At 48.8% G+C, this 12,772-nt stretch overlaps 1 protein-coding gene across 3 annotated transcripts in view; it reads left to right on the top strand.

Moving 5' to 3' along the window:
* Nucleotides 1–3,163: 3,163 nt before the first annotated feature.
* Nucleotides 3,164–12,772, top strand: part of MGLL (monoglyceride lipase) — a 33,006-nt gene continuing 23,397 nt past the window's right edge. The window contains exons 1-2 of one of the 3 annotated variants that reach the window (XM_077276573.1): nucleotides 3,164–3,288; nucleotides 6,050–6,184. In XM_077276573.1, coding sequence (XP_077132688.1) covers nucleotides 6,057–6,184 — 128 coding nt within the window. In that variant the 5' untranslated portion in view covers nucleotides 3,164–3,288; nucleotides 6,050–6,056. Of the gene's footprint in view, nucleotides 3,289–3,497; nucleotides 3,628–6,049; nucleotides 6,185–12,772 lie in introns of those variants that run through there. The other 2 variants (XR_013218421.1, XM_077276574.1) reach the window with 2 other exon arrangements.

Consider the following 12,772-nt stretch of genomic DNA (forward strand, 5'->3'; position numbering starts at 1 on the left):
AGAAGAGATCCTAATCGTGTACTGTGCGGTCACGTGACGGCTGCTCGAAGCGGCCAGCAGAGCCGAATCCTGACAGTGTGGATAGTGCGCACTGTTAATATCCGGCAACTTGCATTGCTAGCCCAAAAGTTTGCCCTACTGTGAAAAATGTCTCATAGAGCAATGCCATAGGAACCTAAAAACTGGGGCGTAATGAGAATAGATGCAGTGGTTGCAATCACAACCGGGCCCTGGAGCCTAGGGGGGCCAAAAGGTCACTTTAACCCAGGGGTGGGCAAATAACACATGAGAGACCATGACTATTGTGGAGGGCTGGGCAAGTAGGCTGAAATTAATTTTGTTCACTATTAACATATTAATTATTAATATACATTGTATTACCTAATATTGTGCAGAATTAAGTATGCAGACATCCCCCTATTTACTAAATGAGCCGCACACAGCCCCCTCTATGCTGTAAGAGCCCCACATAGCCCCTGTATATACAGTGTGAGCCCCCACATCGCCCCTGTTTATACAGTGTGAGACCCCACACCGCCCCCTCTATATACAGTGTGATCCCCCACATAGCCCCTGTATATACAGTGTGAGCCCCCACATCGCCCCTGTTTATACAGTGTGAGACCCCACACCGCCCCCTCTATATACAGTGTGAGCCCGCACACAGCCCCCTCTATATACAGTCTGAGCCCTCACATAGCCCACTATATACAGTGTGATCCCCCACATAGCCCCTGTATATACAGTGTGATCCCCCACATAGCCCCTGTATATAGAGTGTGAGCCCCCATATCACCCCTGTATATACAGTCTGAGCCCCCACATCGCCCCTGTATATACAGTCTGAACCCCCACATCACCCCTGTATATACAGTCTGAGCCCCCACATAGCCCCTGTATATACAGTCTGAGCCCCCACATCGCCCCCTCTATACAGTGTGAGCCCCCACATCGCCCCTGTATATACACTGTAATCCCCCACATAGCTCCTGTATATACAGTGTGATCCCCCACATAGTCCCTGTATATACAGTGTGAGCACCCACATAGCCACTGTATATACAGTGTGATCCCCCACATATCCCCTGTATATACAGTGTGATCCCCCACATAGCCCCTGTATATACAGTGTGATCCCCCACATAGCCCCTGTATATACAGTGTGAGCCCCCACATAGCCTTTGTATATACAGTGTGAGCCCCCACATAGCCCCTGTATATACAGACTGAGCCCCCACATCGCCCCCTCTATATACAGTCTGAGCCCTCACATAGCCACTGTATATAGTGGTTGCACATGCTCATTTGTTCCAAGATATCAGCGTCGGATCAGTGTGATTCCCCCCAGCGTCATCTGTCAGCCGTGTAGTACAGGCAGCACCGCAGCCTCCCTCACATCCGAGTGCAGTACCTGTCAGGGCCACAGCACTATGGGTGGAGCTGTTCCTCCGCCACCTTGCAGCTCATCCTACAGGGCTGTGTAGACAGAAAAAGGAAAAGTTATGACCGTTAACTGGGAAATGCAAAATCGAAAGCGTCAGGAGGGGGTTAATGTGGTTTCATCGAGAGTCGCAATCGATAAATTGCAAGAATTCCACATTTCCTGTGATCTCTGGGCGTGTGACGTGTGTCACAGAGGCGCCGTGTGGCCCGAGCCTTATGGTCACCCCCCTGACGAAGGCAGACGCCGAAACGTGCGTCGGGGCAGGGCGCATCCCGGGAACTCTGGTCATACAGGCACAAGGTAATTTACTGGGTGGCCATTAAGTGCATTTACTTTATTCTAGTGATGGATGCATACATATGCTGTGAGACAATTGGTTCCAATCCACCCCCTTTGTAGGATTGATACTCGCAGTTCTGTGGCATAATGACTACTTGATTGGATTTTTCTTGATAATTATACTATGATATAATACTTTGGCCGCATTGTATGGAGTTTATATAATCATTGTCCCCTATGTCGCCCTTTCTTTGGTATTTTCCCACCTCTCCTTATGGATAAGTGTTTGGGTGAGGATACAGTAGGGGAGGGTAGGGCTGGCCGTGCGGCGGGTCAGTAGGTTCAGGGTTACTGCAGGCTGTAGGCTTGTCGGAAGAGGTGGGTCTTCAGGCTCTTTTTGAAGGTTTCGATGGTGGGCGAGAGTCTGATGTGTTGTGGTAGAGGGTTCCAGAGTAGGGGGGATGCACGAGAGAAATCTTGTATGCGATTGTGGGAAGAGGAGATAAGAGGGGAGTAGAGAAGGAGATCTTGTGAGGATCGGAGGTTGCGTGTAGGTAAGTACCGGGAGACGAGGTCACAGATGTATGGAGGAGACAGGTTGTGGATGGCTTTGTAGGTCATGGTTAGGGTTTTGTACTGGAGTCTCTGGGTAATGGGGAGCCAGTGAAGGGATTGACAGAGGGGAGAGGCCGGAGAATAGCGGGGGGACAGGTGGATTAGTCGGGCAGCAGAGTTTAGATTTGTTTGGAGAAGTGCGAGAGTGTTAGAGGGGAGGCCACAGAGCAGGAGGTTACAGTAGTCAAGGCGAGAGATGATGAGGGCATGGACTAGGGTTTTTGTGGTTTAATGGTCAAGGAATGCGCAGATCCGAGAAATGTTTTTGAGTGTGAGATGTCAGGAGGAGGCGAGGGCTTGGATAAGAGGCTTGAAAGAGAGGGCAGAGTCGAGGATCACCCCGAGGCACCGAGCATGCGGGATCGGGGAAAGTGGGCAGCCATTGTCATTGATGGAGAGGTCTGGAGGAGGGGTAGAGTGAGATGGGGGAAAGATGATGAATTCTCTTATGTCCAAGTTCAGTTTTAAAAAGCGAGCAGAAAAGAAGGATGAAATAGCAGACAGACATTGAGGGAGTTTGGTGACTAAGGAGGTGAGGTCAGGTCCGGATAGGTAGAGTTCTGCGTGTCATCAGCGTAGAGTACAATGTGTCGGTGTAGAGTACAATGTGTCGGTGTAGAGTACAATGTGTCGGTGTAGAGTACAATGTGTCGGTGTTTCGGTACAATGTGTCACCCTCCTATTATCACAACCTGTTGCCTTAAGAGGGGGCGTGGTGTACTTCTGACCACACCCCCTTCCATACAGTCCCCGCCCAGTCCCCCTCGCACGTGCAGCGTCCAGTGAGTGACAGCCTGCTGTCCCCGCCCATCTTATCTGCATAGCTCCGCCCCGCCGTCCTCAGTGCAGGCTGCGCTCGCTGGCAGAGCAGGTGACTCCGCGCTCGGCCGCCGCTGGCTCAGCATGGTGCTCCGGGGCTAGGGACGCGACCGCTGCTGGCGCCCAGCCGGGTAAGCGCGGTGTACGGGGGAGGTGTACGGGGGAGATGGACAGGCTGCTCCCGGGCTGCGGGTGGGTAGTGAGGGCGCTCGGTGCCGCCTCAGTGCTGTGCCCGGCAGATGCGCGGCGCTTGTGGCTGCCAGTCCTCAGTGCCATCTCTGCCAGGGGCCGGTGACCTGGACGTGGCCGCGGACTGGGAGCTGGGATGGCGGCAGCATGTAGGGGCATTGATGGGCAGCAGCGCTCCTCGGGGGCCGGGGCTGGCGCTGTTACCTGCAGAGCTGACCATCTCCTCTGCTTGTGCTGTGGGCTGCAGAGCTGACCGTCCTGTGCCATGCTGGTGGTGATGGGTATGAGCTGGGCATCTGCCAGTATTACATTCTTCTATTTTTTGTGGTTATGGAGATGGCTGGAGGACACAGCTGGCGCTCCCTTTTCCATGCCTGTCCCTCTATTCATGCCCATGACATTGTACGGGTTTGTGCCATTTTTTGGCTGCAGAGCTGACACCCCCCCCCCCCCCCCTTTCCTTGATTGTTGCCTATATTATTGGGTATGATAGTTTGTTTGTTCATCTCTTGGCTGCAGAGCTGACACTCCCTTCCCACTGTGGCCTCGATATTATTGAGTATGAATTGGTTTTTGCTCACGCTCCCTTTCCAGATTGATGGGTATTACATTTATATTGGTTTCTGCCACCTTTCGTCTGCAGAGCTGACGCTCCCTTTTCATGCTTGTGTAATAATGGATAGGTTCTAGGTTTTTCCATGTTTTGTGGTTACAGAGCTGGCGCTCCCTTTTCCCTGCCTGTCCCTATATTCACGCCTATGACATTGTATCAGTTTGTGCTACTTCTTGGCTGCAGAGCTGACGCTCCATTTCCATGATTTTGCCTAGTATTGGGCGTATGATGGCGTATAGGCTTGTGCCAACTCTTGGTTACAGAGCTGGCGCTCCCTTTTCTCTGCCTGTCCCTATATTTATGTATGTTACTCATATAGCGCCCTCCGGACCTCATCATCACTGTCCCCATAGAGGATATAGATTGTGAGCCCCAATCAGAATGTCTGTGGATTTTGGGAGGACAGCCATATATGCGCCTATATGTTATCCTTGGTGGGCTTTTACCCCAGCGCTGACATTGTGTTGGTTTGCGCCATCTCTTGGCTGCGGAGCTGACGCTCGTTTTGCAGGATTCACCTGTGTGACTATAGTCATTGGTCGCTGCCTCCTGGCTTCTTGCACACATTCCTGCCTCGCGTTCCACATGACCCCCTGGTAGATCGTGCCGCGTGGTATCGATGTGCTCGCAGATGGGGCACAGTTTGTGTTTTTATTATTGATCTCCTGACAGCCTGTGCCATTGATTATTGAGTGCGGCTCGTGCTGGAGAATGAGGTCACCTCTGATCACTTGGGTGTATGAGGCGCAGTTTCTATTGCTCCTTGCCCTGATACACTGGCATTACCAGCCTGGCATTAACGTACCAAGCTCCTTTATCTATAGCTTCCCCATCTATTGCCCTGGCATTTGGGCATCTGGCCATAGTCGGAGGTGTCATGCCCCATGTATCCACAGGGTGACAGCACTTTCTGTTCACCCCTGATGCCCTGTTTGATGCCACCTGTGCACAGACTGCAGCAGATTTACTCCACTTCATGGCGATAATGGAATTGTCTGATGCCATCTCCTACTGACTGAGCATGCTGGGTGTTGTAGTTCCACTTCTGCCATGCAGCACCCGCCGAGTAGTTTTCTATGGTGCACAGCTATGATGTCATTTTATTAACTGTATCTTTGCATAGGCGTGTATACATTTACAAATGTATGCACGCCGCTTCTCACGTTGCTATGTACTGTGTCTACATTTGCATCGGAAGTATACACGCCCGACATCGTGCTCCAGTACTTATGTGATTGTTGTGTATCCTGGCACCTGTCTGTCCCTGTCAGTGGGGACATTGTTGGGTCCTTTCTTTGACTTTACACGCCTTAAAGGGGCGGCTGGAAGCGGCGCATTCTGTGCAGTAATCTGCCAGCGTTTTTAACCCATTCTCTTCCAGGCTGGAGCTGCCTCGGTAGAAATCACTTTAGTTGCCGCCCGAGTCTTTGTGGAGCTTATAAAGCCGCCTGCTGGTTTTCTAATGAAAGAATGTGGTCGACTCGCTAAAGTGTCGTTCACAGCGATATCTGGTTAAATGCAGGAACTCTTGACCTAAATGAACCACGGAGAATACTAATAGCCTGTTATGATGTGTGACCGCAGAGCAAGAAATCTTTAACCCTGTCCGCGCTACGCTGCTGTTTCCGCAGAGAGGATGCTATGTATAATTCAGGGTCTCTGTCCCTTTAAGAGCTGGCATTGACGTCTATGCTTTAAAAACAGGACAAGTGGTCATCTACATGTAAAAATCCATTAGGAAGTCTTTTAATACTTTGGTCCCGTATATACCAGGTGACTATCACTAATGGCAGCCATTACTGTGCTCTTAAAGGGATTGTCTGTTTCTGGCTCTTTGTTAGAGGGGTAACATGATAATACAGCTACAGGTTATCCTGCTGCTGAAATCCCCAGCGATCAGCTGTTGCCAGGTTCCCACACAGAATACAAGTGTATGATTGCTCTCTATAGCGCCTCCGAAGGAGAATTGCAGTATTACAGTGTGCCAATGGACTATGGATGCGCTGGGTCCTCCTACTAATTGATATGAATCTTGAACCCCCCCAATATTAACACTTTAGGGGGGCTAATGCCTTTTTTTTTTTTTGCAGTACCCCAATGATGCCTGAAGACGGTTCCCCCGGGCTCAGTCCGCAGGATGCCGCCGACAAAGATCTGCAGCATTACACCAATACAGACGGACAGCAGATATACTGTAAATATTGGAAACCAGTAGGTCAGCCGAGGTAAGTGAAAATTACAGACACAGTTTTATTTATTTTATTTATTTATTTTATTTTCCTACTGAGACCCTTTAAGGGATGGATTTACAGCATCTCTGCTTCATCCTTGGATTTAAAGGGAAAGGAAGCTACTTGTGCCGGCTTCTCCCGGAGACAATTGTAGTTATGATACTCATAAAAATATTAATGGTTAAAATGAAGATTTAAAGGGATTGTTCATTCCTGCAAATAAGGCGTAATCATTTCAGAAAACTGATGGGCTCCACTCTTTCTCCTGTCTTTGATAGTTTGCCGCAATGTATCAGCCCTAGGTAATTAAAGGGATCATCCTGGAGTCCGGACTCATTAGCTTACAGAGAAACGGGTGCACCTGCAACAAAGTCTGCACAGGCTGCAAGTCTCTGAATCTAATCAGCGGTGTTTCCATTCACTGAAAGCAAGCAGACATCTTGGGGGTGGGGGGAAGAGAAGTGTGACCCCCCATATCATAAAGCTGCAGGACATTTCATTTTACACTTATTAGCTCTAAGCTGTGCAATTCTAGATGGCTCCTTTTAAGATTAGAACAGTTGCTCCTCAGCACCCTTAAGGAGTAACAACCCCTTTAACACTTCAGCATCTATAAGAATGAAGATATTTAGGTACCCAAGTAACCCCTTTGAGTCCAGTCATTGCTCCTCATTATAGAGGGGCGTATTGACTTTCTCAAATATCTCCTGCCATTGTCATCTTAAAGGAGCTATTTGGTAAGATGACGTACCCCCATAATGCCTTTAAGATTGCAGTTGCTCTTCTGTATGGAGACACTTATGCACTGAGAAGTCTCCTTTAATATTGGCCCTATGGAGAAGTTGGGGGCCATATTCTGATCTCCCCACTTCAGGGGCGCACATATCATTGCAGGGGCCCAAGAGGTCAGGGGCCACTTCCACCTCCAAAGAAGCAATGAGCACTATCGGACTGGAGAGGGCCCATATACTGTCCTAGCACCGGGCCCTGTGTCCGCCGCTGCCCCTCTATGGCTGCCCACCCCTCCATTACCACCCCTCCATTACCAGCTGCATACACTATCCGGCAGTGTCGCACAGCCGGCGCCTCGGGCTAATGATGGAGGAGAGGATGATGATGATGATGATGATCTGCGGCGGGAAATTAGCCGAGAATGTAATTAAATCTCTTTTAAGAAGAGGAGAAATGACGCAGGTGGAGCAGACCTGAGTGATTTCGTGTCACTTTACACGGCGATACCGCGCCATTGGTGGTGGATGGAAGGAGAAACCTGTCGATGTAGCCGAGCCGGTCCTGCGGGATGTGGTCATAGGTGCAGGAGGGTAAAATAAAGTCCTCTGGGACCAGTATAACCAGTTTGGTGTTTTTAGTCTTCGTAGGAATGTCGCCACATACTAATTATATTGCGCTCACATTGTACCCGCACCTGTGGTTAATTAGTAGCGAGCGGGATAGTCAGATGATGATGATAATGAAGCGCCCATACTACATAGATGGTATAAAAAATAGCAGCCTTAGTCCATTCTGGTTGTCAAAGGGTTAAAGCATACGGCGGTAATAGAAAGGGGGGGTAATCGGGACCCCCATCTATCACCCAGGGAGGGGAGCGGCAGCATCCTGATAACATTAGGGGGACCCCACTGACAGCCGCTGATCTCAGGGGGTCCCGTCAGCCGGTTGCCTGAAGATCTGTTCAGCGATGTCAGATCATTGTTACACCTGGCGGCCATCTGACTGGTGTTTCTCCAGAACGGCCGTCTTTCATTTCTATCATTTATTGTATAGTTATAGATGATTTCCTGCTGCCGTCTGTAACATTCCCCCTTATCTGTGGGTCAGTGACTTTTTTATATATCACTATATTAGATTAGCTACTAGAGTATTCCTTTTTTTTTTATCCACCATGCTTTATACTGCAGCTTTGTCTTTTCGTATATGAGGCCAGATATAGCAGGATATGAACACCCGGCTCCCTGTGAGACGGTAATACAGCCTTGTTCACCTTACTCATATTGGACAAGTGTAGCCGAAAAATGGGCGAAAATATTCCGCGACTGCTTTGCAATAAGAGATCCGATCAGTGTGACAGAGGTCAGCGACGTAGAAGATTCCTGAGCAGGATGACCTGACTCGTGATCGGACTTTTGGATCAATACTGTAACATGTCCACAATGTCACCATCTAATATCCCACCCTGCGCACGTTATGAGGGTCATCGAACCTGTCAACACGTCGGCGGATGATACTGTATCTTAGTATTTGCTTTGAGAAAACAAATGCAGAGAATGCAAATGGGGCGTACAGCGTTTACCCTTATTGGACAATTCCCCTTTTTTCAGTAAGGTAAGGCCCCATAAAGCTGATTGAAGGGCACCTTGGCAACCCAACCTCGTGTTCAGTTTCCTTACAGCGCCTTCCACAGGAGAATTTGGATATTACATGTTGCCCATTGGGATTAATGTGCAGTAGGAACACGCTGGCTAATACATGTGTTTTGTATGTCCTCCCTTATTAACTCCTCCTCAATGTGACATCTGACGCAATCGCACCCAACTAGGTAAATTTATAGCCAAGATCTCCGGAGCGCACTAGCTCAGCCTGACAGCGCTCCACGCCGACTCCAGATGGGATGTAATAACCAGACGTTCATTTATGAGGGTTACGATGAGAGGAATCGCATTCCAGAAACATGCCGGATACAACTATCAGCTGGTAAATCGGCCACCGCTAACGTCAGATGACACCACGCGGTTCTCGTAGACATCTTGTCATGCTGGGGTTCGGCTAGGAGTGTTTGATGGCGGCTCATCTTCTGTAATCTCGTCCTGGGACTTACTATGAAGGGCGAATCCTGCGGATATGTGACAGTCGGAGATACATTCTCTAGTGGATCAGTACCAATGCCAGACCCTCAATAGGAGCATCTCCTCCCCTCGTCCCCTGCCAGCTGGCATCGGGAGACGAGGGCGTCCCAATGAGATCCATACACCATGTGTGATATCTGGGCGCTGTCTGCTATCTGGGCGCTGTCTGCTATCTGGGCGCTGTCTGCTATCTGGGCGCTGTCTGCTATCTGGGCGCTGTCTGCTATCTGGGCGCTGTCTGCTAACTGGGCGCTGTATGTGATCACTCGTATGCCCCTTGGTGTTTCTGTAGTAACTGTAGGTGCTACCTGAGGAAGCCTCCTCCATAGCTCTGTGGTCGGCACTTCTGATGTCCAGTCTGAATGCAGGATCTGCAGATCTGTATAGACACCTTTTTTGGGGCTTTCTGCTCCAATCCAATTGTTTTATTGTTTGCATCACTGCTTACAAGTGAGGGGGTATTCCTGGCGCTGCTATAGCACTGAGCATATACACTATTTATCTGTGTACTGTCTGGTATTCTTTACCTTGACACTTTATGCAACAGACTACTGTATGGTGCTATTAATGTGGCTCTGTGTGTGTTGTCCTCATGCACAATATTCACTATTTATCTGGGCACTACATGCACTCGCTATATGGTGGCTATCTGGAATACATCACTATTTATCTGGGCACTGCGTGCTCTTACTATATCGGGCTGTCTGGTATACATCACTATTTATCTGGGAACTGTATGACCTTTTTAATTTAGTACTGTGATCACTGAGTACTGTGTGGCGCCATTAATTTTGAGACTGTTCTTTGCTAAACCCCTGTGCACTATTTATCTGAATACAACATGCACTCACTATCTGGGAGCTGAATGATATTTTTGTCCTTGGCACTTCATGCCCTGAGCCCCCTGTGCACTGTATTCAGTGGTGTAGCCTGGTTTGCCAGCACCCGGATAGAGCAAGTGTTTAGCGCCCGAGTCTTAACCCATGAGCCGTTGGTGCTTCCGAAGTTCCTTCCACCACTGCCGGATTGAACCCCCGGGTCTCCCGAGCACATGTATTGTAATATCAGGAAAATGCTAATCAAATTACAGTTTGTGCTTTGACCTCCCTAGATTTTTTTTTTTTTCCTGGTTATATGTTGCATTTTTTTTTATGGTACAATGCCCTCGGCCTAATTCTAAACCTAACCCAATCCCTAGCTCTAAAATTAACCCTAGCCCTAAGTGTAACCCTGCACCAACCCCTGACCTTTTAGGGTTAGAAAAATTGTATCAAAATAAAAGCAGCTCTTTAATAATGACTGAAGACTGTTGTGTGCACTGCACGTGATTCAATGCTGTCTTCATTCACTACGTGCTAACCTTCTGTCATCGCCGTTGTTGCTTATGCAGAGCACAGCGGCGCAGAGGAGTTTGTCATCGGCTGCTTCACTCTGCATAGCCAGTACCTGAAATGACAAAGCTGACTTCATCATACTGAGCTTTGTCATATTAGTTGCTGCCTATGCAGAGCACAGCAGGCAATCACAAACTCCACACAGGCATCCACTGCACACTTGCAGGAACGATCGCATGCAATGCGGAACATATGTGCAAAGGACCCTGAAGAGAGGAGTTGGGTGACAATTTTGCTTGCCCAGATCAACTGCTCCCATGATATGCCACCGACTATATCCGCTGTTTATCTGAATATCATATGTACTTTATATCTGGGTTCTCTATGAACATTTTTTAACTTAAAACACAGAGTTCAGGCACTGTAATAACCTCCAGTGCACCATATCCACTATTTATCTGGTCACCCTATGTCGTCATTTATCTGGGCACTGTAGCAATCTGATAAAAAGCTGAGCCTTGTGGTTCTTTTCACACAGTAAGCTTTTATTTTTTTGTGCAGAATGGCTTTTTATTCCATAGTAAATTTGCAAACCTGCAACCAGATGAATTCTTCTGAATATATTTGCAACCAGAAAACATAATTCATCACTATGTATAAGAAGACAGGTGCATCTCCCATCAGCACGCAGACGAGCCGGCCATCTAGATCAGCAGCGGAGCTTCATCAATGGAATATATATATATATATATATGTTATAACCCAAAACGTTTATTTAGTCTGCAAACAGCGAGCGGAGGAATGTCTGCCGGAGTGACCTCAGGTGGAGCATTACAAGGTCACTGCGCTCCTCAAGGTCGCGCCTAGCCGGCTGGGCGTATTCTGCAATGTGACAGCTCTTTAGTGAGATCCTGGAGGAAAGACTCCAGAGCGGAGCCGTCCATCACACCACTGCTCCTAGAATTGATATGTGTGCAGAAATGAACTGACCGCCCCTCCCCCAGACCCAGGAATATCACCAGTCTGCGGACCCCGGAGAAGCCTCTTCCGTCTTTGGTTTTACATAATAACAACATTAAAGTTCTTCTTCCCCTTTTTTAGTTTCATTTGAAAAACCTAGAAGGATCCACCGAAAAGAGAAGCGATCGCTGGGTGCAGGGGGCATCATTGGGAATTGGGGGCAGGAGATTGGGCGGAAGTGGGAATTAGGATCTAGAGGAGGTGAATTGGATGACCCCAATGTGTGGCCACAGATGATGGGGGGGCTTCTGGGGACCGTGTTTGATGTAATCATGCAATATAGGAGACTGAAGGATATTGAGACCCCCTTGGAACGTGAGGATATTGATCAAGGTTTGTAGGGGGCTAACATTTTAGGAAGGCAATTGGGGGAACTCCTTTGTCAATGAGGCGACCCCCCCCCCCCCCCCCCCTGATTTTCAGGATGCAAATCGAGGAGGCTTTTAAGGACCAGAGTTTGGAGTACGAAGCATCGTGAGAAGACTGAAGGATATTGGGGGTCCGTTCTGGAATCTGGAGATTTGGTTTATAGGATGCAACCATCCGTTCCGTCATCTCAGGGACACACGAGGGATTTTGTGGGAAATCTTTCTTTGAATTATGCGACTCCCCCCAATGTGTGGCTGCAAATCGACAGACGCTTCTGGGGAAAGGGATATGGAGAAATGAAGCAACATTGGAAGACTCGGGATTATTTATGGCTTCCTTGGAGAAATATGGATCCAAGTGCAATGGCTTTTAGGAAGCGTCCAATGCAAAGTAGTAAAAGGCAATATTGGGGTCCGGTCCCCCCCTAAAGTGTCAGTGCAAGTAATGGAGGCTCCTGCTGCCAGGGTTTGGCATAAGCCGCAGTGTGGGAGACTGAGGGACAATTAATGGGGTTTCCTGTTGAGAATTTGGGGGTACAGACCATCCAGTGTCGGGGGGCTAGATGACTATTTGGGTGACCCCTTTGGGAACGGAGGGGGACCTTGATCTGTTGATGTGGACGGGTTAATAGGTTATTGGGGTGAAGCTTTAGAATAATCAGTCATTGCAGTGAAGGCTTTGAGGACAAACATGAGGATGGTCCTGGGGGACGGGAATATCCACGACCAGGGGCGTAACTGGAAGAGGTGCACGGGTTGTAATTGCATCGGGCCCTGGAGGCTGGCGGGGCCAAAGACCCTATGTAAATGCTATTACAGACTTAATTGGGGTCCATGAGCTATTCCCAATAGTAGGACCCCCTAGGATTCCTGGACAATTGGAGAATGTCTGCAGATGATTGGGGACCAGAAGGTGAATTGCACAATTGAGGATAATATCGGCCGCTGTTACGTGTCACTCTCCAGGCGTTGGAGGGTTAATCTTGTGTGACATGC

Source organism: Ranitomeya variabilis, chromosome 8 (assembly GCF_051348905.1).
Source record: "Ranitomeya variabilis isolate aRanVar5 chromosome 8, aRanVar5.hap1, whole genome shotgun sequence".
NCBI lineage: Eukaryota > Metazoa > Chordata > Amphibia > Anura > Dendrobatidae > Ranitomeya > Ranitomeya variabilis.